The sequence below is a fragment of the Neodiprion virginianus genome, chromosome 4 (genome assembly GCF_021901495.1).
Source record: "Neodiprion virginianus isolate iyNeoVirg1 chromosome 4, iyNeoVirg1.1, whole genome shotgun sequence".
Lineage (NCBI taxonomy): Eukaryota > Metazoa > Arthropoda > Insecta > Hymenoptera > Diprionidae > Neodiprion > Neodiprion virginianus.
In genome coordinates this window covers 7,169,267-7,192,777 of record NC_060880.1, presented here as the reverse complement: position 1 = coordinate 7,192,777, position 23,511 = coordinate 7,169,267, and the positions used below count along the sequence as shown (strand labels likewise).

At 37.5% G+C, this 23,511-nt stretch overlaps 1 protein-coding gene across 2 annotated transcripts in view; it reads right to left on the bottom strand.

Annotated features, from left to right (window-relative positions):
• Positions 1-617: 617 nt before the first annotated feature.
• Positions 618-23,511, bottom strand: part of LOC124302523 (probable ATP-dependent RNA helicase DDX31) — a 31,719-nt gene continuing 8,825 nt past the window's right edge. For both annotated transcript variants that reach the window (XM_046758780.1, XM_046758781.1), the window contains exons 8-10: positions 13,734-14,076; positions 4,786-4,987; positions 618-961 (exon numbers count right to left, since the gene is read on the bottom strand). In XM_046758780.1, coding sequence (XP_046614736.1) covers positions 823-961; positions 4,786-4,987; positions 13,734-14,076 — 684 coding nt within the window. In that variant the 3' untranslated portion in view covers positions 618-822. The remainder of the gene's footprint in view (positions 962-4,785; positions 4,988-13,733; positions 14,077-23,511) is intronic.

The following is a 23,511-nucleotide window of genomic DNA, read 5'->3' as shown; positions in this document are numbered from 1 at the left end:
TTTACATTTGTAATTTATTATCAATTATTGTTTTTGAATGAAAGTGATTTAAATGTAAAACTGAAGTTTGCCTAGTTGTTATTTACAATAAATGTTTGAGAAAATAGGTACTTTTTCTTAAAATCCGAAATATCGTTTTGGTTTCCATGCAAAAGCAAACTTTATCTAATAAAACTATTGTTTCATTTATTGCTTACGTGGAACAAATCAAAATTTGACATCTAGAACGTAGATTCAAAATTCGTGTTGATCCGTGTTATATTACGAGTAAGTAAAAAGTATTTCAGCCAAACCGAAATACGTGATTATAAAACGAATATATGTATAGTATAAGTACGTTAACCGGACGTTATGTCGTTAAAATTTTTATGTTTTCACTATTTCCGACACTACAATGTAAAGACTGAATGTACTACAGTTTCTATTTCGTGTTGCGTGTGTTCAATTTCACTTCGTTTACCGAAGTTATCGGTGTATCTGATCGCATTATAAATAATATATTTACACAAACCGACCATGATTGCTTATAAGTTGAAACCTGCACAGGAAATAATTAGGAAAATTGGAATATAAGGAGCCTAAGCCACGCGATGAAACCTTTGAGACGCGTGAACCGATTTCTGATGAGTCATCATTACTTTTATTCAATTTTTAACAAATAAATAACATTCAAAATTAACATTTTCAAAGTTTTCAGATCCAAAATAATTCGTTTCAAAGAGAAACGAATGATGAATCCCAAAATCTCCGATAGTTGAAATATTATCTTTATCAATTATTCTTCGTGATAATTTTTACTTTAAATCATATCGATTTTTTACCTCAAAATTTCTTTTGTTTCTTAACAGTCTCCAATCCACTGGCATATTCGGAAGTGTTGAGCATTCGGACCTTCTTGAGAGCGTTTGGTTTAGATCCAGGGCCGCCCCCTCCTTGTTTCTTCGTAAAGATTTTTTTCGGTCTGCGAAAGAAAGGGTAAAGTAGAAAATAAGGGTGGAACGGAAGAAAAAACGAGGAGACAAGAAAAAAAACGAAACGAAAACAATAAAAAGTCGTCGTATAAACTGTCGCGTCGGTTGCAAAGCCGGTAATTTTGGGTAATTTGTAACAAACGCCATGTGGTACCTGCAGGTTTAATGCTCTACGCATATTATGAACACTACGGCTGCACAGCGAGAAGACCGGTATTAATGTAAAATTGACAAAGAGAAAAAAATGGATAGAAAAAATAAAAATAAAAATAAATAACTCGAGTTTCTCGGTTTCAGCTGAATTAAAATGCACATCGTGTAGTTCTGGCCAATGGCAATGAATATGTATTACAACCAGCATCGAAACTATAACATTATACTATTTTTTTTATTTTTAATATGTTTATATTTAAATAAATAAATTTTGATTCTATGCATCGAATGATAAGAAAAACTTTGATTTGTTACTTGTAAAGTTTGCTTTTGTCTTTGTTACGTTGATAACTAAGTCTCGAGGTTTTTGGTTGATAACTATGACCAAAAACTTCAAGACGCATTTGTCAACGGAAAAACAACAACACGCAATAGCGATAAATAGCGAACTGCATAAAAGTGAAATCCGAAGATCAACATCGCGGCTTTCGCTATAAAAAAAAAAAACCGGCCAACTAGCAATGGTGCCCCGAATTTCCGGTTCCAGCAGCCGGAGCGCATCGGGTAAAATTTAATGTAAGACGTGCCTAATCTAACTTCTGGTATTATCCACGCATAAGACGGACGTGATGTGATGTGCCTATACGAAAACTGAACCGAGACGGTTCCGGCGAAATAACCGACTGCCGGCAGGTACCGCCAACCATTATAGAGAAACGGGTGAAATAGCGCGGTGATCATCGTCAAAACTCATGTCGCCCTGCGTCACCTCGTGTCATCCGTCATCCGTCATCCATCCTGCGCCGCAGCCGTCATGTGTCAGTTGGCTTTCCTACTTGGCGCACGCCTGCGGACTTACAAACCCAACCATAGGTGTACGTGTCTATGTTTCTACACGCCTATCTAATGGCGAGAATGAGCCCGCGAGGCGTGTATTTGTCTCGATTACCTTGTCTTTTTTATTTATTTATTTTTTTTCATTGTCGTCAATTGAAAACTATTATCATTTGTTGATGACAATTAATATCGTTGTAATGTTATTTGATATCGGTATAATATTAAGTATTCAATAATGATGCCGGCATGAAAATAAGTGTTCCCAACAGTTTGTACCCTTGTACCCTTGTACCTTTGTACCCTTGCACAATATGTAGAAAATAGTCTTCTCAATGGAACGAATCATCGTAGAGCAAAATTGAGCGAATCTACTGGTGTTTTAAAAATTTTGAAGCGATTTGAAACGGATCATCGATATTCAAGTATTTCTTTTTAATTCCGGTAGTAATTTTTGTTTTAAAATTATTTAAAGAGATCTTCGTACAGCTCGCAAATGTGATGGTATGATAAATATACTCAATGAATTATTATATCTTAATAAAATTCAGAAAAAGTATCGATTCTCGGCCAATCAGTCTCATTTATAAATCAATCGAGTTCAATTTAATTCGAGGAAACAATATTTCGTACAATGTTATTATTTACTGAATCTGTTTTGAAATCGACATACTATCGTCAACCTCATTCTTAAAATTGCAATTCAAACAGGTATCCAGAAATTACTGGTTTAACTAGTTTTAGAATGTGAAGAGAGCAGTTTACTTGCTGGGAAGATGAAAACAACTTCGTGTTAATGTTGGAAAATTACTTTACGGTGAACGATCACGAAACTTGGAGAATTGATTTCAGTATCCATCTCGCTCACTGTTTAGACATATTTTTGACGACGAAGGAATTATTTCGAGTTGGTGAAGAATACGATGGTTATTTGTTTATTTGAAACATACGGGTTTATATTTTACTATCCACCAACTTGACAGTAGACTTATTGCAGCCCCTCAAGGAATTGACTATGAGTATGAATTCATAAGATTTCATAGTTAACACAACATTCTTTGCATCTGAATTTAAAAGTATTTTTCATCTATAACAAACGCTCTTAATGCAGCACGGTCAAGCAAACTAATCAAACATCAAAATTCAAAAAGAAAGGTTAAAGGATGAAAGATGTAAATGTTGGACTGATATTAATGTATCAAGTAGATATACAAGGCCAGTGACAGACGTAGTAACGTAATCGGAGAAAGGGTTTGAGTCCCGGATAAAATGTCGGTAACTGCCGGTAACTGTCGGTAACAGAAATCTGTATCAAGAACTGGCCTATTATGTCTACTATACCTCCAAAAATCAATCCACGTTCACGTGGGTGCGACACGAGCAGTGCAACCAAAGGCTTCAAACGAACTCGGTGCCACATGGACAAGCGAATCGAGCATAAATGACGTTATAAAGTATAAACGGTGCGCATCGCCCGTTATCCACGTTATCCAGGCTCTTCGGAGCCGGTTTGAAGTTGGTACGTCGACGCGGACAGGTTGGAATAACGTTTCCCGAGTCAGTGGCGAGCCTTTCAGCCCCCGCTGCAGTGCATGAGCCCCATTGTTCGTAATTATACAATACGGCTATTAAACAGACTGATGCGACCGCTGTTTCCGCTGTACGAGCGTTTCTGGATGTTATTACGTTGCGCCTACGCCCCCACCGCGCGACGCCGAGTCGAATTCGAATACCTCTCGGCATTTCGATCCCTCCTTTAATTTTTTTCATTATTTTTGTTTCTTTTTTTTATTTGTATTTATTTTATTTTTTTTCTCGTGTCACATTTCGTTTTATTACACGTTGTATACATTTTCGGGTATTGGACACCGCGCACACTAGGTGTTTCAGGTTCGTTAATTTTTCTCCTACCGCAAACATTTACGGTGACCGTCCATCCTTTTCTCCGTCATTTAAACGTCATTCAACTGTCATTTCACACCGTCTACTATACGTATGTACATGTATACTTCTATACGAGACTGTAACGCGTCCCCAGCTGCTAGATTATACCACAGAGCGATTTTTAATCGGTGAAAGGATGGATTGGTGAGCCGGAGTGGTGCCGATTTATGGGTATAATAATAGGTACTAGTCGGTGACCATAACTGAGCAAGAATACGTCGTACATCATCTAAACACGCGCTAGTCGTCGCAAACATTTTACTTATACACTAAATTACTGTGTGTCCGTGCAAAAATAAAGAAAGAAAGAAAAAAAACATCGCGACATCCGGTGCGTCTACTTTCCTTTCTTGCAGGATAAAGACTTATCTCCATAGTGACAATACGAAAAAACACGTATGTCTTTATGCTCGTACACGTCACATAGGTGTTTTCACATTGTCGCTCTGGAATGATGTTTGGGTTTTCTTATTAGCGGTCATCCATTTACAACCAAATTTTTGGAACATCTTTGGAACAGTTTGCACCTATTCGCACAAATTCGTCTCTAGCTTTAATTCAGTGAAATTTTCTGCTCGTAATTAATATCTCGTATTAATAGCTCGTAACTATATCGTGATTAAGTGTTTGGAGAATTCTTATTCGATATTCAAATTAGATTTTTCGTAAGAAATCAAAACGTGAATCAATAGAAAATTAATGAATTGAGAAGAAAACTAATTGTTCTTTAAATTAAACTCGCGTGTCGGCGAATTTTTGGGTTATTTCTTTCATTCGCCGATTCCAAAATCCGTAAAACCATATTCCACAGATAAAAATTACATCCCTGATGCATAATGAAGCAAAAAAAAAAACTATACGCATTATATATAAATAATCTCACCGTTCATTCGATAGACGATTATTGTGAATCTTATTTTTGATGTCGTCGTGCTGAATCGTCTTTCCAACACCGCCAATTTTTTGCGGCGGATCTCGGAGTCCGAAACTCTTTGCAAAATGTCCAAGGTGAAGTTCCCGCCTGTCAAATATCTCCCGCATGTCTTTGGGATAGCTTGCGTAAAAACGGATCCAGGATACGTAGGCTGCGAACATAGAACGCAATTCTGCACATTATTTTTAAATAAAAATTACCTTCGCTTCTAGGGACAAAAATAAAATTCTATAACAGGGGACAATGACTGTTTTTTTCTTGTACCATACAATTTTTGTTTATTTTCGATGACTTTTTTCCTTCATAACGAAAACGAGAATCCCGGGATTACTTTTTTATAGATAGATAAACAGATTTTTTGCATTCACAATCGATTTTACATTCCCAAAAAGAATCGATATTTTATATAACTTGATTTTTGAAATTTATGATTTATTTCTTTATTTATTTTCAAGCAGAGAAAATGCTGCATTGACAAATCGAGTGACATTCATTCATAGTGAGGCAAATTTCATGCCTTCCATTCGTGATTTTGTCTTTCATTTTCCACACGTCTGTCTTATACATACATAAGTTTACCGGAGGTCTGTCAATTTTTCAAACAAATGATTAATCGATCAGCTCTCTCAATTTATCGTTTTTCCAATAAATCTCTCTCCCAAACCATCGATTTCCCAATCGATCGATCAATCGCTCCTCTCAATTAATCCTTTTCCCTATTAACCGATCAACAGTGTTATCAAAATTGTACCTTTTTTCAGGCAATCGATTAATCAGCCACTTAAATCAATCGTTTTACCGATTACTCAACCCTTCCCATCGATCGTTGATCCGATCATTCGATGCTCAAGAAAAAATAAAGAAAAAAATCAAATCACACATCGATTAACGTATAAAGGGTCGTAATTCCTCGGGGTGTGGATTTGGCACTAATTTAAAGGAATATAATTCCATGCTGACCTCGTGTTACACCACAGTGCCTAAATGTCATACATACACATCCGTGCACACATAATACACAAATAGCAGTATATGGATGTAACGCTGCGGCCGAGGGATGATAAATAATGTCACGTGGCTCCTTCGGCGTGTACATCGTACAGCCGTGGTAGGGGTAACGACTCGATACATGCCCTGATTAATTGCGGTTCCATTAGGATCCCCGTATAGGACCTTCTGCGCAGGGGATTTAAGGGAGGAAAGGGAGGGGCTCCGCAGCTTGCTCTGTAGTACCATGGCGTGCTATTACAGGGCATTAAGGGCCTCGGAGTCAAGTGCTCCCGCTAATAGTTCCCCCATACAGACATTTTTCGGTACGTGTCGCATTCTCTGCTCATGTGTACGTGCGATGCGATGGGATGCGATGCGTACACGCATTGTGCGTAGGTGTAAGCGGGGGCGGTACGGTGGGAACTCGGGGGGTTCCTCGATCCCCAGTGAACCTCGCACGTGGACATTCTCTTCCCGTTGCCCTTCTTTCTTGCTCAACTTTTCCTTTTCACTACCTTTCCCTTACGTCAAGTACGGCTTGTATAATCAGGGTGATCGCAAATTTTTGGCAAAAAAATTACATTACATTTCCACATTTTTCAGAACCTAGGATCTAGTTTTCCCTGACATTATCTCAGTTCTAGTAAGCTACTGAAGCAAAACAAAAAAAAATTTAAGTTGATCTCAAAATGAGTTTGAAGATGCGGTTCTCAGTCAAATCAAAGGTCGCCATTCAATCCCTATGATTTAACCTTCCACTGAGAGAAATTTTTAGTTCCGGTTATCGCTCGGTCCTTAACTAATTTCATTTTTGACCACAATCGAAAAATGTAGTTCTAGGTAGAAAATGAAAATTAGTTTTGTAGCTGTTACCGGAAAGTCTAGTATCCGTTACTATTCCTTCTCATTACGATCACTGTTGCTATATTTTCTCGCAACTATTGCGAAAATTTAACGCTTGTGTAACAATAAATTGACGTTAAAGCCTTATTTAACTAAAAAAGTATAGTAAACCTCAAAAACTGATTTTGCGTTGCAATTACCAAAAGGATCTACAGTGCAAAATGGTTGCGAGTACCTCGTTTTTCGTAATCCCAACAATATTCAAACAGTTTTTTTTAACGATACCTATTTTGCTGAATTTTTCTAGTTACTATAACAAATGAAATTTTTCTCAGTATGGAAATTTTTCGCGCTTTCCATACTTTTTCCCAACCCTGTATTCACCGCAGATGATGTTAAACCCGCAATATTTTTCTTTCCTTGTACCATTCCGCAATTGCAAAGCTGATTTTCGTCTTACCTATAATTATACGCATCATACGAGAAGCTGCGTAGTAATATAAATAGTAAGAAATACGGCAAAAAGTTAGAAAAGAAGAAAAACAAGAAATAGGAAAATAAAACAACAATTTAGAAGCAGAAAAGAGGAAAATAAAAAAAGAAGAATAAGAGGTATAAGAAGAAGAAAAAGGCGAGAGGGAATAAAATATTTTTCTCCATTTAGCACATAAATCTGAAAGAGGAGGAGAAAACGGCAAGGGGTGCACGGAGAGAGGGGGTTATATTGTTCCTAAGTGATATAACTACGTCTTATTGTATTTGTATCCTGTACGGCTGTATCGCATTGTTAAGACTCTCCACGCCACAAAGCGTAAGTGGTTTTGGCTGGCGGAAGCCACATTCAGTGGTTGGATTGTGTCGGCCTACCCCCGCCCCACCCGCCTCCACCCCCAACCCCCTCGGCAACTACCGGTGTGAACGATATCCTTTATTCGACGTAACTCTCGCCTACGATGAAACCCGTCGTGTCCGCAAGTGTCCGTGAATTGACCTGAAAACTAGCGGGAAAGTGAGTAAAAAAAAAAAAAAATACTTTATATATTTTTTGTTAATTTTATCATTTTTTGTTTTCTTTTTCTTCCTTTTTTTACTCCCTATTTGAGAAATTTCTCCAAAACAATTCACAGTCTCTTTCTTTCCACATGCTGAGCAAAAAAGATGTACGCGCGAGATTTGAGTCGAAAAGTGAAGTTGACACTTTTTTTCGTATTCTCTGGTGTAATGTTCGTAATTTTAGTCTGATCAAATGACTTTTATTGTTATTATTACCGTAAGTAGAACGGGGTAGCCTGCAGACAGTAATGAAAATTTGATATTTATGAATTTTGCAGGAATAATTTTCTACTCAAGTTCGATTGTAAGTGACGAAAATCTGGGTTCCAAGTGGTAATTCGATAATAATAATAATTGATTTAAAAATATGTTATTCTTGTCCAAATTCATCTACAATAAATGAAATTAGTTTAAAATTCATAAAAATCGGACCAAGGGTGTATTAATTTTTTCCGAAATTGAAATAATTGTAGAATAATGCGATCTCTAAAAAACTGTGACATGCGATCGGATCAAACTTCTCGATTTTAAGCTTACAGTTTTTGAATATTTCCCACACTCGAATTGATTATCGGAAAAATGTATCATATTTAGTTTAGTAACGTTAACGTAACGAAATATTGAAACCAAAATCATTGTTGTAAAAATTTAGAACGACTGTGAAGGAGTTTAATATCAAAAATCTGAACACACTTTGCTTTTTAAAAAACAGATTACTCAACTCGCGACGATCCTACAGTTCCGAAATAATAATTTTTCCGCGCAACGAACCAATGTTACCGCAACGTTACGAACTTCACTCCGTTGAAAATCTCACGTTTCAATGAAATTTCAAATCGTTTTTCTCGAATTTTCATCAATTTCGACAATTTTCCGACCAATTGTCTCGACGATATTAATTTTCTTCGCAACACCGCGATTCGCTCTAACGTGGATTTATCACGAACCGAGTGTAGATCGAGTCCCGTCCGACTTGAGGGGGAAGGGGGGATGAAAAAGGGGAGAAGAACCCCTCGGCAAGCGGCATTGAGGGTTGTTGAGCTCTATCGGGGTGATAATGTTGCGAATTAGCGAGATTTCCACTTCTCCTATCCTCGCCCCCCCGCCCTTCACCACTTTGCCAACTTCTGCACGCGTCTCGTGTGTGCGAAGCGTCGCGTCCGTATACGGAGGGAGTAAAATAAATTTCAATTCTTCGCCGCAACCCTCTTGAAGCTTTTGCGAGTGGTTATAATATACTTTATACATAGGTACTTATATACACAGAGACGAAAAGTCTGCGTTGTGAGTATAATAAAAGAGGCTCACTTCCGTGTGCTTCGTAAATTTACACCACCCACCCTCCTCGAAGTGTATCGTGTGCCTCTTTATTGTTGTTGTATAACTGGGATTCACCCGGCATACATGGCTAGCTTTACGTCAACGACGACTTCGTTCTTAATCATCGTTTTTACGATCCTCGTTGAGGGTGTGTATGGGGCATTCCACGTGTAATAGATCTGACCGGATCTCCTATCCCCTAAAAATCGATTCAGACTTCGCGGGATTTTTGTTTTCTTAATTTTTAACGAAATTGACTACTTCAAAAGAACTAAGCCCGTCGATTCGTAGTGCAGTTTGCATAACACAGGAGTATTTTTTGACATTAAGAGTTGTAAAAAACGCGTGTGATTTTTGACAAAATTTAAGAATTTATAAGGTTTTAGCGATTTTTAAAAAATTGCGTTATTTAATTAAAATTGTGAAAAAAAATTCACAAATACTACAATTGGTATATCAGTCCTGAAATATACTTGTGGTTTTTTAATCAATCACACTTGAAATGATTAAAGCGTTGAAGTGAAATTCCGAATAATTTCGACACGGATTGGGTCACAACTTTTTCAGTAGAGATCATAACAATTCAAACTGCTATTTATCCAACGATCCTTGTCAATTTCAATAAATTCAGTACAGCTTCTACGGGTAAAGCAACGAATTGGTTGAAGTCAATCACTAGACTTTTCAATAAAAGTTTAAAGATTAATGCGGTGAAAAAACGAATCCGAAAATCAACATTTATTTTTGGCGTTGAAAAAGCTATAAATTCGCGAAAATGTCGGTATATTGAATTCAAATTACTCGAACTTCAATCGCTGCAGTTTTCGAAACTTGTTCGTTTTTTGAATGATTCCTCGCGATATCATTAAACTGAGGCCTAAAATCGCTAGAAATTGATCATCGAATTAAGCGAGCAGTTTTCGACACTTGTTCGTTTTTTGAATGATACCTCGTAAAATCATTAAACTGAGATCCAAATCGCTAGAAATTGATCATGGAATTAAGCGAGCAGTTTTCGACACTTGTTCGTTTTTTGAATGATACCTCGTAAAATCATTAAACTGAGATCCAAATCGCTAGAAATTGATCATCGAATTAAACAAGCAGTTTTCGACATTGTTCGTTTTTTGAATGATACCTCGTAAAATCATTAAACTGAGATCCAAATCACTAGAAATTGATCATCGAATTGAGCAAGCAGTTTTCGACACTTGTTCGTTTTTTGAATGATTCCTCGCGATATCATTAAACTGAGGCCTTAAAATCGCTAGAAATTGAGAATCGAATTAAGCAATCAGTTTTCTACACTTGTTAATTTTTTTAACGAGCCCTTACAATATCACTAAACTCATGCCTGAATCGCTATAAATCGAGAATCGAATCGAGCAATTTCTCCCTTGTAAATCTGATTAAATTGTTCGAATCACGGTAGTAGGCACACCATTGCGCGGGTAAGCCAAAATTCGCATCTATTGAATCCTCTAAAGTCTACCAAAATGCGAACTAACCTCGAGGTCTCTACGCTCAAAGGGCAAAAGTATCAGGCAGAAATAAACCAAAGCACCGAGTGATAAATCTCCGGCCTGAAAGGCCTTGCCGCCTCGTGCGGTTGTCCGGGCCGTCAACCGAGGCTTTTCACGAAGGTTAGTCGCGGATTTGAAACGGTTAAGGGAGGCGTTTTCTGTACCAAATTCACGTTTCGAAGCCTGTGCCCATCCCCCTCACCCTTACCCACATCCGACCGAATGACGGTACACAACTAGCCACTTGACCGTCCCCGATTGATCGATCGATTATTCCAACAGAAAGACGGCTGCAGCTTAGATGCCGCTTTAGCTGATCCCCCTGTCCAAGTTTAGTTTCCGAATCCAAGGACCATTAGACGTAGTTTTCACCGAGGGGTGAACCACCCTTCAATGATCCGGTGATCTACACCAGTCATGAAATCATTTGGAAACTCGTGGAATCTCTAATAGCTCGGAAATTTATGAAATCATTTAAATTACATGAAATTCTCGAAATGCCACGAAGGCTCTGAAACTTTTGAAATTTTACGAAATCCTGAAAATCCTATGCAATCATTCTTGGAAAGACTCTGAAGTCTTGTGAAATCATGTGATAGATGCAATTCTTTGAAATCTTTTAAGCTCCTTAGAAGTCTTGTAAAATTCTATGAAATTGCACAGAGTTGAGGAAGTAATACAAAATCCTTTGAGATTCTTCTAAATCCTTTGGAATTCCTCGAATGCTTTTGAAATTTTATGAAATCATATGACACCTTGTAAAATAATTTGAAATCTGTGAAATCTCTGAAGGCTTTGGAAACTCGTGAAATCTCGAAAGTTTATGAAATCTTTAAAATTACATAAAATTCCTGAAACGCGACACAGGCTCCGAAATTTTCAAAATCTTATAAAATCTCAGAAATCCGACGAAATCATTCGAAATTCTCTGAAATCTTGTGAAATCGTTTGAAATTTACAGAATTCCAAAAATCTTACGGAATCCTTAGAAATGCATTGAAATTATTCGAAATCCTTTGAATTCCTTCGAAACCATATGAAATCCCGTGAAATCACTTTGAATCAATGAAATTACAGAAAATTGCAGGAATCGTACAAAATCCTTTGAAATTCTTCTAAATCCTTTAAAATACCTTAAACGCCGTCAAAACGTTTACGTAATCATGTGAATGCTGTAAAATCTGACGAGTAGACAACATCTCATTCTTCACTTGACTTGACCTTTCTGATACGCTCATTTTTTTTTTTTTTTTCATTGCCCGCAGTAGTCTTAACAAATTCCCACCCGGTTTTTGCCGATTTCAACGCAAGAGAAAATTGAAGGACATATTGAAATCAAGACTTTGAACGGAAAGAGGTGAGCGAGCTTTTCTATTGAATCGAAAAAAATAGAACGATACATCAACGAAAAGAAAATATTTGGCTGAAATTTTCAACATTCAACCAAACTGTATTTGACCCGAAGGATATCTCATAGTCGAAACGCCAAAGTAACAATTAATAACTTGGTCGAATAATGAGTATTTCAATCGCTTCGATGATAAAAATTGTTGGCATCGAAAGTTACAATTGTCAATTTTCTCCGATAAGACATAACTTGTTGAATTTTTCAATGTGCGCATTTATTCATTCGTACCATTAAATGTGTTACTCTAATTGTAAAATTCGTCGAAACCGTTCCTTCGGCTTTTATAACGTTAAAGCAAACGATCTCTAAAATCATTTCTCAATAACGTTGAATCTATCCATCAGTGATTCAACATTTTATTTACAGCGTAACACAGCGTGTATTAATACCACACTTAATATACAGCATATCGCGGCGCGACCCCCGTAGAGAATTAAAATTATTCCAAATGGATTTATTATTGCAGCAAATAAATAAATATATATATATAAATAGTTCCCCGTGCGAATGACGGTCCTAACAGGATAACCATGCAACAGCAACCAAGATCATCCCTCCGTTCGCCTCTCCCACCCTATAAATATATCTCCTGCGTAAATATATGTAAATATACGACTAGCTACTCGAACACCCTGCAACCCTCGGCACGCACCTCCTGCAGTGTCACGATACAGATATAATACGTGCATATAATGTTGCTCGGATTCAAAGGGGTGGGTGGAGGGGGGGGAGGCTTAATTCCCCTTGTTTATCTTTCTCTCTCTACCCAGTTTGACTTATACATACGGGGCATTCCACGTCAAATTACACCCTATGTACCTCACGCCCTTCGATTCTGATTATTTTTTAGTATGATATTTTAACCAACCGAAAAGGGTCACGGGAAGTTTCTTTTTTTTGTTTTTTTTTTAAATTTTCTTCAGCTACTGAAAAAATTTATAAAAAAAAACCGAAATATCAATTGGGAAAACGTCAATTTTTTTGAATCTTGAATAATTCACACTGATTCTATGATTCAAAATGTGATCTTTGAACAACACACGATAATAGGATCTCGATATTTATTATTTTTTCTTTTCGCAAGTTTTTAGTTTTTTTCCGGTCAAAATTGTTTTTGCTTTTTTGTTTTTTAAAATGTCTCGATCTAAATGGATTGCATAATCGCATTGTTTTCATGATTCTGTGATCTATTTGGATCGGGGAATAGTGGAAAGAAAAAACAAAAAAAAAAAAAAACAACAAAAAAACTCAAACTCCGATATTGAAAAAACTAAAAACTTGCGAACAAAAAAAGTAAACATTGAGATCCCATTATCGTGTGGTATTTAAAAATCACATTTCAAATCATAGAATCTGTGTGAATTTTCATGGATTTAAAAAAATGACAGTTTTTCAAATTTCACCAATGACTAAAAAAAATTTGAAAAAATTCCAAGACCTTTTTTGGTGATCGGTGAGAAGATCATAGTAAAATATAGTTAAAGTCAAAGATGACGAGATACACGGGTTGTTAATTTTAAATACACTGTTAAAAGTCCCTGCCTTTCGAGTTATTCAAAATTGAAATAGTAATAATACTAATACATCGATTGAAAAAACACGTGTATACTTTTTTGTTACAATTGGATTGTAACGTTATTTCGAACAGGTTGTTTTCTATTTAAAATTTTTCAACACAGTCCACCATCTTGAATTCACGGTACATATTCTTGAAAGTAAACGGAACGAAAACTTATCCGAAACATCAAAATGAAACTCACCCTTGCAGGCTCTTCTGTGCATCTCCTTGTCCTCGAGAACGAGGGTTTCGAATTGATTTTGGAGAGCTGTGGCTGCGGCTTGGACACTGTTGTGCTGGGAAATCGGACCCAACAGTTTGTCCAGGATGCCGGTCATGTCCTCCTGGCGTATGCGGACTCTTCGCGACTCGAGCATCCGGACAAACTCGACTTCCGGCGGTGTCAGGAATATCACGGCGCTCCCCGAGGATCCGGCTCTGGCTGTTCTCCCCACCCGATGGACGTAGTCCCTCGCCGAAAGTGGACCCGTGTACTGGACCACGCTGTCGACCTTCGGCAAGTCCAGACCACGAGCCGCGACGTCCTGCAAGAACGTGAAAAGAAACAATTCCAATTAGGCGATCCAGGACGGTTTAAGGATCGATCCTAAGTTTTGCAAAAGCAAAACTACCCTTTGAGAAATATCAAGCAGTTTCAATTTTGCCGATGAGGTTGAAGGTGAACGCGACGAGTTTAACACTTATAGAACTATCACACCAGTCAAATTGACTGTATTTACTTCACGTGAAATTTTCTTTTTTTTTAAATGATTTTTGGAATCAATAACAAAACCTTTTTTCTTCGAAAATACAAAATGCGGTAAAATTTTCTCGAATACCTACACTTATCGTGTGAGCATAAAATGCATGAGATTAATTTAATTTACGATTTCTTTTTCCTCATGTCGTGTATGATACAACGTCGAGAACAAATGATACGTCGTACGAAGTGAACGCCGAGAATTCATCTAGACTCGCATCTTTTTTTTTTTTTTTTTTACTTCTTACACGACTTCGACCTCTTCTCATCTCATGTTCCCACTTTTGTGTGTGCTCTGTTGGAGCAGATGTAGGAACTTGACGATGAAAATTTATTGGTGATGAGTAAAAATTAAAAATTAATCTTCCAAACACGGAAAGCATTATAGAAACTGACACTAATTAACCGTCGTATGTCTTAACAAGCTACTCATTCGCAAATAAATTATACACATCGTCGTCAATTTGAAAACAAGTACCGAGAAAAACAAACACACAAAACACGACGAACAAAATCTGTGCAAGCCGAATTTTCTTCTAAGATGCACAATAGTTCTCTGTTTTGAATAAATTTGTAAAAATTGACAATAAATTTACATTTCAATGAACCTAGTTTGGCTTTCGATCACATGAATATTTTCACAAAATCGAATTCCAATTCACGTATTATCTTGTCAAATTATACCGATCTATACTTGCATAGAGAAATTCTTTCATGTTTCGATTCAACTTGACCCTTACTTGCAACCCCAGGTTTTTCCCCTTTAATTTTAGGTACCTAGACGGCTCAGTTAGAAATTTATGCCCTTAATATTGCAAAATAAAAAAGTTATCCATTTTTTTGTAAAAATAGACTTTTTTGTCCATCGTATTTTTGTACTATACTTAAATTCGATTTTTAAATGTATTAATTACATGATCCTTTGAAGTAATCTTTCGATACTTTTTCAAAAATATTTCAAGTAAAAATGTTCAATAGTTTATTTTTTTTTAACAATTTTTGTCACTAGAATGTGAAGCACCACATACAACAACAATTTATTTGAAATCATTTAATACCAATTTGTGAAATGTTGAAAAGATGAACAGTTTATTTGTTTAATAATTTATAATTTTACTTGCAATTATAATCTTAGAAATCATTAATATTCCATTAAATTTATACGGTGCCAAATGAAATTTATTTCAATAATAATATTCGGAATGCCGCAGATGATGACGAAATTGACGATATGAAAAAGGAACGCGAAAAGCATTACAAGCGATCAAGCAACGCCGTTACAACATTGAAAAGACAGCGCCTCCGACATTTGATAGGAATTAGATACATTTTGTATGTATGTGCAATGTACATGTATATGTATGTACATAAGCGTTATGTGGGCCCGAAATTGATAGGAGCGATTAAAATAAACGATCGTTTAAGAGCACCGAGCGATCGAAGAGATCGGAAACAGATAGCCGTTCAAAACATCTCACTCCGGTCATAGATCATCCGGTGGTTGGCGGCGGGAGGCGGACTTCGGGACGGGAGACCATTCCATGGGTTTCACCATAGGAATTAATAACGAGAAGCCCACTTTATACGTCTACTCTTGCGCACGCATAGATCTAGACAAACTTACTCGCCAAGAGGAAGCTTGTACCCTGGAAAATTCGATCACGCAACACGCGCCGTGCATTTGCTGTTTCGTCTTTTCCGGTGCCATGTCTTTTTCACAACGATTCCGTCTTTATTCAAACGTTTGTAACAGATGAAAATTGAAATGACTTCAACGTTGATCATTAGGGTTCAAAATTTTGCCTGTATTTTTATAACTACTATTTAATTACGGTATCATATTTAATCATATTTAAGTCAGTAACGTTACCGTAAAGATTCATTGTCTGAATTTCAGTAAACCGTAATAAAACACAACACACTCATATTTCGAAATCTTAGTTTCTTTAGAATCGTTGTAAAATTAAGAAGATAGTTATTTTTTCCCCAATGTTTGGTTACGATAGCGTTAATAACTTCAGCCTCGTATAATTTAAGATCAATCGAAATTTCTAGAAGCTAAATTTTATACCGCAGATCCGTACGGGATTGACTAATTGCTTTCAACGAATTGTTATGAATGACTATTATTTGATCTACGCCATGCGCGTTACGATTCTTCTAAGTGCAGTTCTATAAATTTTAATTGAAATGTACAAGGTTTGATTCGATATCTGGCGACGAATGAAACATCTTATGATTTACCTTATTTTAGGAAATTGACGATAAAACCTTTAGAGATTTTTCGAACAATTTTTGAAATAAGTATTCAGATGTTGTTCAACAATTTTCTTGAACCGAGAGTAAACAGCGGAACTTGGCAAATTTAAAGTTTGACTGCGCATGCGCAAGCTTTGTTGGATTTTCACGCAGGCTAGCCATCTCAATCTCAAGCTTCAGTTATCAAACGCGGTTTATGGACGTTACGCAGGTCTTGCAATTTTTCTACGGTTAAGCAGATCTAAAATCGTTGCTGTAGTGATTCGATAAGGCTTTTCTAAACGTTTTTTGTTACCTGATCGATAACTGATTACTGCTACGAGTCATCACACCAGCGTAATTTCAATTCGTCACTTGACGCGAGATAGTCGCCATATCAAATAAGTTAGTTGGCTGCCCTGCCTTGGAACGAAAATATTGCCATGCGCAGTCGGTAACTCAGCGCACAAAGTTTCACCATTTTCTCCCAGTAGGTATGTAAAACTATTCAACGTAACCTATCGGTATCATAACATAGCTTCTGAACTCGAGAATCGAACATCCCAAATTCCACGTAGCTGGTATATGTATAATGAATTTCGTAAGATTTACAATAACAAATAATTAAAAATTTTAGAAAGTTAAGAAACTAGTTATAAATTAAGTATAAGATTCCCTCACGTCTGTATCACCATAATAATCGTACATTATATAAAAACAAGTGTAGAGGGCGATTTCGTGAAAGAATTTCATACCCCGATTTCCCTCTCCAGATTGCCCGGTGCCGCAAGGCGCCATTTTTTTTCTTTTTTTTTTTTTTTTCATTTACTCATTTTTTGTTCCTGTTAGGCACCCACCGGCGGCCACCCGCCACCCGCCGCGTCTGACCCTGCTCGTATCAACTTGAAATTCAAGTGCGCGTCGTACTAAATCATTACCTATCCAAACATAGTAGAGAAGGCGAAGCAGCACGGGCGCGGACCGACGGCGCTCAAACGCTCGCCGCTGGAGTTCGCAGCGGGCGTGCGTCGCGGCGCGGCGCGGCGTGCCGCGGCGTACTGCGGCGGCGTCCTGCAACTATCCTATGTAGGTAGACGTGGTCGGCCGCGTTTATGAGCGAGCTTGCGCATCGACGTGTATGCACGTACTTGTCTTCTGCTTTAGGTACACGCGTTCTTCTTCGCACGGTGTATCGGATGTACGCGTGTGACGGAACCGTGCCTTGTCTTCTGCACCTTTCCCCACGTGTGCTTAATCCTTTAGGCCATGCAGGACGGAGTATCGACTCAATTTGTAAGAGATTTGTATGATTGAGAATTTATTGGACCTACGGTTCGGTGCAAAAACGTGGTGGAACGAGGGTTTAACAAGTGGGAACAATGGATCAGGATCCGAGAAAAGCGGTTTTGGAACTTTCTGATGTTTCCGTTATTTGCGAAAATGAAAAATTTGACTCCGAAGAATGTTGCTCGATTCTTTGTTGGTGGCGAGGAAGAGATTCGTTTTATTCGCTCATTTCAAAAACCGATTATGCACCAAAACAAAAAAACCTTTCAGATTTAACAGATGCTTTTTCCGAGTCTGACTCGAGCGGATTTCACTGATATTCTGACTTTTGTAGTGCTATGCAAAATATTTGAAATAATACCAAGAGTATTTAGTGTTAAGCAAATTGAAACTGTTCAGAATTACATCCTAATACTTCTTTGCATTGTGAAAATGACGTACATTGAATAGATTTCTTCTAAGGCTACACCAGCCAAACGTTCATTCATTCTACGAGTAGACTTTTATATTTGAGAAAAGCATAAGAGTTGATGCGTTATTCCTTTTTTCCTTATGGAACAATTAACACGGTGTCCCGTTCAGATATCAGATCAAAAACATGGTGTCCAGTGAAAAATCCGTAACAAATTCAAGAGCATTTCCAGGACATTTTCAGATTATTCAAAGACATTAAATATAGAAAATTTCCAGGAGGCGAGAAAAATTCGAGGATAATTTCCAGGACTTTTGAAGGAAAAGTAAAATTCAAACACATTTCCCGGACCACTCACTGGACACTATGAAGAAGCTGTCCGTACGCAATATCCTTTGAAATCGCGAATTTTTTCAAAAAACACATACCATGTCACTTTACATCAATATCCGCGATGGACAAGACAAGACATTGAACTCCTTGGGGTTATGGATGGTAGAGGAACTTTGTACCTTCATGTAAAAAAGAAAGCATAGAGAAACTAGAGAGGCGGGAGTAAATTTGTATTGGAAGCGTGTTTGACCCGGTGTCAGGATGATACACAAATTGCGCCCACCCCAAGATAAACGATCTGGCATCGACATCATCCCCGTGATTGCAGATGGAAGACCGATCATCCTCGTCCCAGCGGAAACGATCGAGATCAAGGGGCATTCGCCCATGGCGAATGGTGCGTAGCATGAAATTCGAATCGGATTGATGAAATGGAGAGTCTCTTCGTCCGAGTTGGTCGGACTTCAAGAGCCATACTGCACTCGGTTGGCTCCGTTACGACTGCAACAGCATCGAACGTTATCCATTGAATGGGACCCGCGCCACGGGGCTGCCTTCATAGCCTCTTCTCATAGCGATCGAGTTACTTCTACTCCATGACACGGACGTCACGGATACGTCACTCCAGACTGCACCGTTCCCTCCCCTTTCCCTCCCGCTTCTACTGTATACGCGCTTCTTTCACCTTACATAAAGTTTTTTCCCTACCCCCAACTCCGCGTCAGAAACTGCCCGTGTCAATTTGATCGAACCAAATGTCAATTATTTCATCGACTAAGCGGACTCCACATCGTCTTACCGGACACTTGGTCCTTTAGACTGCAGGGAACACTCCAGGGAGCACTCTCGTTGCTTTGTCCCTTCTTCAGCCACAAGAAAGTCGGTTCCAATCCGTCCACTTTCCCAAATTTCTCAGAAACAATAAATAAATGAAACTGTCTTCCGAAAGCAATGGAGTTACTGAAGAAAAAAACGAGGATTTCGTCGTCCGAAATATTTCGAAGAAGTTGACGAACTTTTCGATCATTAGACACGGACATCGGTGACTGACTTGTATCAGAAGTTTTCATTCGTTTGACTGCGAACAGTACTTGAACACTTTTCGGGCAGTGAAGTACTCTTGTCAGCAAAGGTCTGTTTACTCCTTCAAATGACAAGCCACTTTCGATTACAATCGCTCAAAAATTGCATAGAATCGCTTGAAACAGTTTGAAATCACTTGGAAATCGCTTGAAATTAGTTTGAAACCAGTTTTACATCCATCGAGTCTTTTTGAATTCAGTTTGAAACTGTTTTTAATCATACTACGTGCGATCGAATTAGCTTAACAACGTTTTTAATCATTTTGAAATCGCTTGGAACCGCTTCGGAATCATTTGAAACTGCTTGGGAGTAGTTTGAGGCCATTTGTGATTAGTTTGTAATCGCTTGAAACCACTTCGAAATCATTTGAAACTCCTTGAAAGAGTTTGTAAGCGCATTAAAAACATCGCTTGAAACAACTTAAGAATCGTTTGAAACTCCTTGAAATCAGTTTGAAATCACTTTGAAGCCGTTCGAAATCGTTTGTCACTCCATATGTACGAGTTTCAGGGATTTGTTCAGATTGGTTATAGTTGCACGTACAATGGAAAGAACGTGGAATTTGTGACATATACGGGAAGGAGAGAAGGCAGATTGGAACGCTTGTGAGCGATCACAATCCGGTATTACACACCTGTGTCATCCCGTCGAGGCCTAGTCTGATCGAAGAGGTATGCGTGTGGGGATATTCGGAATAAAAAGGCTTCCTCGCGTATGAGAATGGAGGATGATCGGTGTTGGAGAGAAAAATAGAGAGAAGGGGAGAGAAGAGAGAGAGGGTGGCGTGAGTCTCATTTTATAGATCAAACAAAAACGATATCGAGAATGTGCAGTGTACAATGATCTCTTCACGAAACATTTCGTCGAGGAACCGAACCGAACCTTCGATCGACGATGTCATTGTACGGGTAAATTGTCGCGGACCCCCCGCGGTACTCTGGAATTAATTCACGGGACACACACATTACTTGTGTATGAAATAGATACCAAGGTTGCTGCCATGCCACTGCTGACAATTGTCATGCATTCCTGTCCGGTGGCAAGAGCGTGGCGAACTTGCGTAAGGGGACAAAAAATAGATGAGTGACTAATAAGGTTTGATAAGATGCAGTTACCGCGACTAGGTGTACAAACACTCGTCCAAGTGGATACGTGTGGGGGTCAAAACTTGGAACGATCAACATTTGGAATGGCCGATATATCGAAATTCCAAATATGCGATGATAAAATTAAAAAAAAAAGATGAATTGTTCGAAATTTTGACTTTCGAAAGTGTCACAGATTAGGATGTCTGAAAGCAAACATGCGAAAATAAAATAACGGACGATTTTGAACAATTCATGTTTGAAATATTTGGTTATATCATTTTCGCATGCTTGAAATTTCCATATATCACCAATTCCAAGTACTGATCCTGCCAAATTTTGACCCCCACTCGTACATACGCTATTTGAACGTGTCAAAAAGTGTGTATGTAAAGAGTATAGTAACATATTGGAATAATTCTCATATGAACCTTTGTTTGATTCCGCACAGTTCACTTTACGGTTATTACAAGTAAAACATATTCCAAATAAAAAATAAATCGCAATTTACATTTTTTATACGATAGTTAAACATCGTTTGCAATTCATCACATGTTAATCATTTTGAGATTAAAAATTCTTACTAAATTTTGATTCGATACTCAAAGAAATCGTTTTCTCAGGATTAATATCCTGACTTTTTAAATGATTTTATGCCAATATAACATAAAATACTTGGTTAATTTATCTTGACGCTATATCAACAAAACAAGTTTAAAACCAACATAAAAACGTGCATACATAATTAATGTCATTGTGTAAAATTGCATTCGCCTGCAGAATTGACCGCGACTATACTAATTTACAAAGAACAATAACGTCGCGTTGGATAACAAATAAGAATAATATATGAGAATAATTGGAATGGGTTAAAAATTTTCTTTAACTATACTGTAAAAGTGAGAATCTTCTTATTTAGAGTGAAAAAAAGAACATTACGCCAGTCTTAACGTAACATTGGGATAAAGAATAACGATAATTACCAGTAAAGCAACGATACTTGGGCATATATTAACGTGCTAACGTACTCATATCCGTGTACATAAATAAAAAGAACCGTGTGGGTGTTTTCAACGTTTGTGTGTACAGAGACCTAATTTTTTCCCCCAACGGTCTCAGCATGAAGCGAAGATATTAAATTTCTTCTTGAAAGAATAAGTCACGGTTTAATTTACAGCATCGCTCTCTTATACCTGCAGGTATACTTATAGGTATGTATATATACGGCATGAATATGCCCGGGGAGTGGCGGCTATATTTCATATTTTAATTTTATTTTTTACTTTTCATTACGCACGAATATTTGTGATTAAATGTGCGTGGTGCGTGCAGACATTTAGAAAATTTACACACGCACACAGGTACAGACCTGTATTTACACTCACGGAAGTGACGTACGCGTTCCTCTTTATATTTACGATCGTGTCGACTGCCCGATTATCTCACGTTTCAAACGCACCATTCTCTTTTTATTCCCATATATATATATATATACACACATATATTACAATTTATAGGCATATACAATCCGCCTCGTACACACGCGGCTTTATTAATTGATAACCAGGCATTAACCGTCTTCCCAACTATCCTCCTTATTAATTATCATTACGTAATTATTGTCCGCTTATGCTCATAAGTTTGCATATCGTACAATGATTACATATTCGCGCTGGACGGATTTAAATTTCAATTATACCCGCAAGTTGAATAATCATGCGGTCGAGACGGTTACAACCATTCATTTGAATTTAGGTCCAATAAAATTTTTAATCTGATCAGTCTTACCGAGAGAATAGAAATTTTAGTCCATTTTTACGTTCGATTTGTTCGTAGTAGAACGAATCTAGACATTGTCCAAGTTTGGTGGTTTAAGGAGGCCAAGAATGAACAATTTTTAGTAATCCTATAGAAACGAAAGCTTAGATATCAATGCTTAGTTTTAAATTGCCCTAACACGATTTAAAATATAGTATATTTGTTCTATTTCGATCTACGGCATCTCATTTTATTCAAAAAGATATCGTAGAGCAAGATCGAGCGATTCTACTGAATTTTTGTCCGTTTTTGAGGTATTTCAAAATTAGGCATCAATATTTAAGCTCTTTCTTAATAATGGCCGTTGTATCGATTATAATTCCCGTATTTTCTGCGTTAATATTTGTAAAGAGATGTTCGTAGTTTTATACGAAAACAAATCAGAGTAATAAAAAGTATCGATTACCGGCGAAGCAATTGCCCGGAAGAAAGTTTGGTAACGAATCCGAATAAATCACGACCAGACGAAAGTAGTAGAAATATAAAAAATCACATGACGCATATCGATAAAATTCTCAATTTTTTACCAAAATTTCTTTCGAACTGTTACAATCGTTTTTCGTGAATTCAAAACGCGTATAATAATAACATTTTCAGCATCTAAAATCGCGCTCTTTTCCAACAGAAAATGTAAAAGCTTTGAAAATATTCTGAAATCATGTTAGCCAAACTTTAAATCGAATCGATAAAATCCAAGTATTTCCGGAATCGAACATTATATCGTGATTAAAAAATGATTGCACGCATAAAAATTACGTATTTTCGAATTAAAGAAACCCGTATCGTACATCACTGTAATCCGGTTTTTGCGATCGTGCCTACGAACCGATTAAACGAATGACGGAAAATAAGTCTGGATGTTGGCCAGCGAAATGGTAAAAAATGCTCTATAGTAGAGAATGTTTCTGGTAAGATGTCGAGGGAGGAGGAGGGTTGGCGCAGGTGGGACATGCCTAGGTATAAG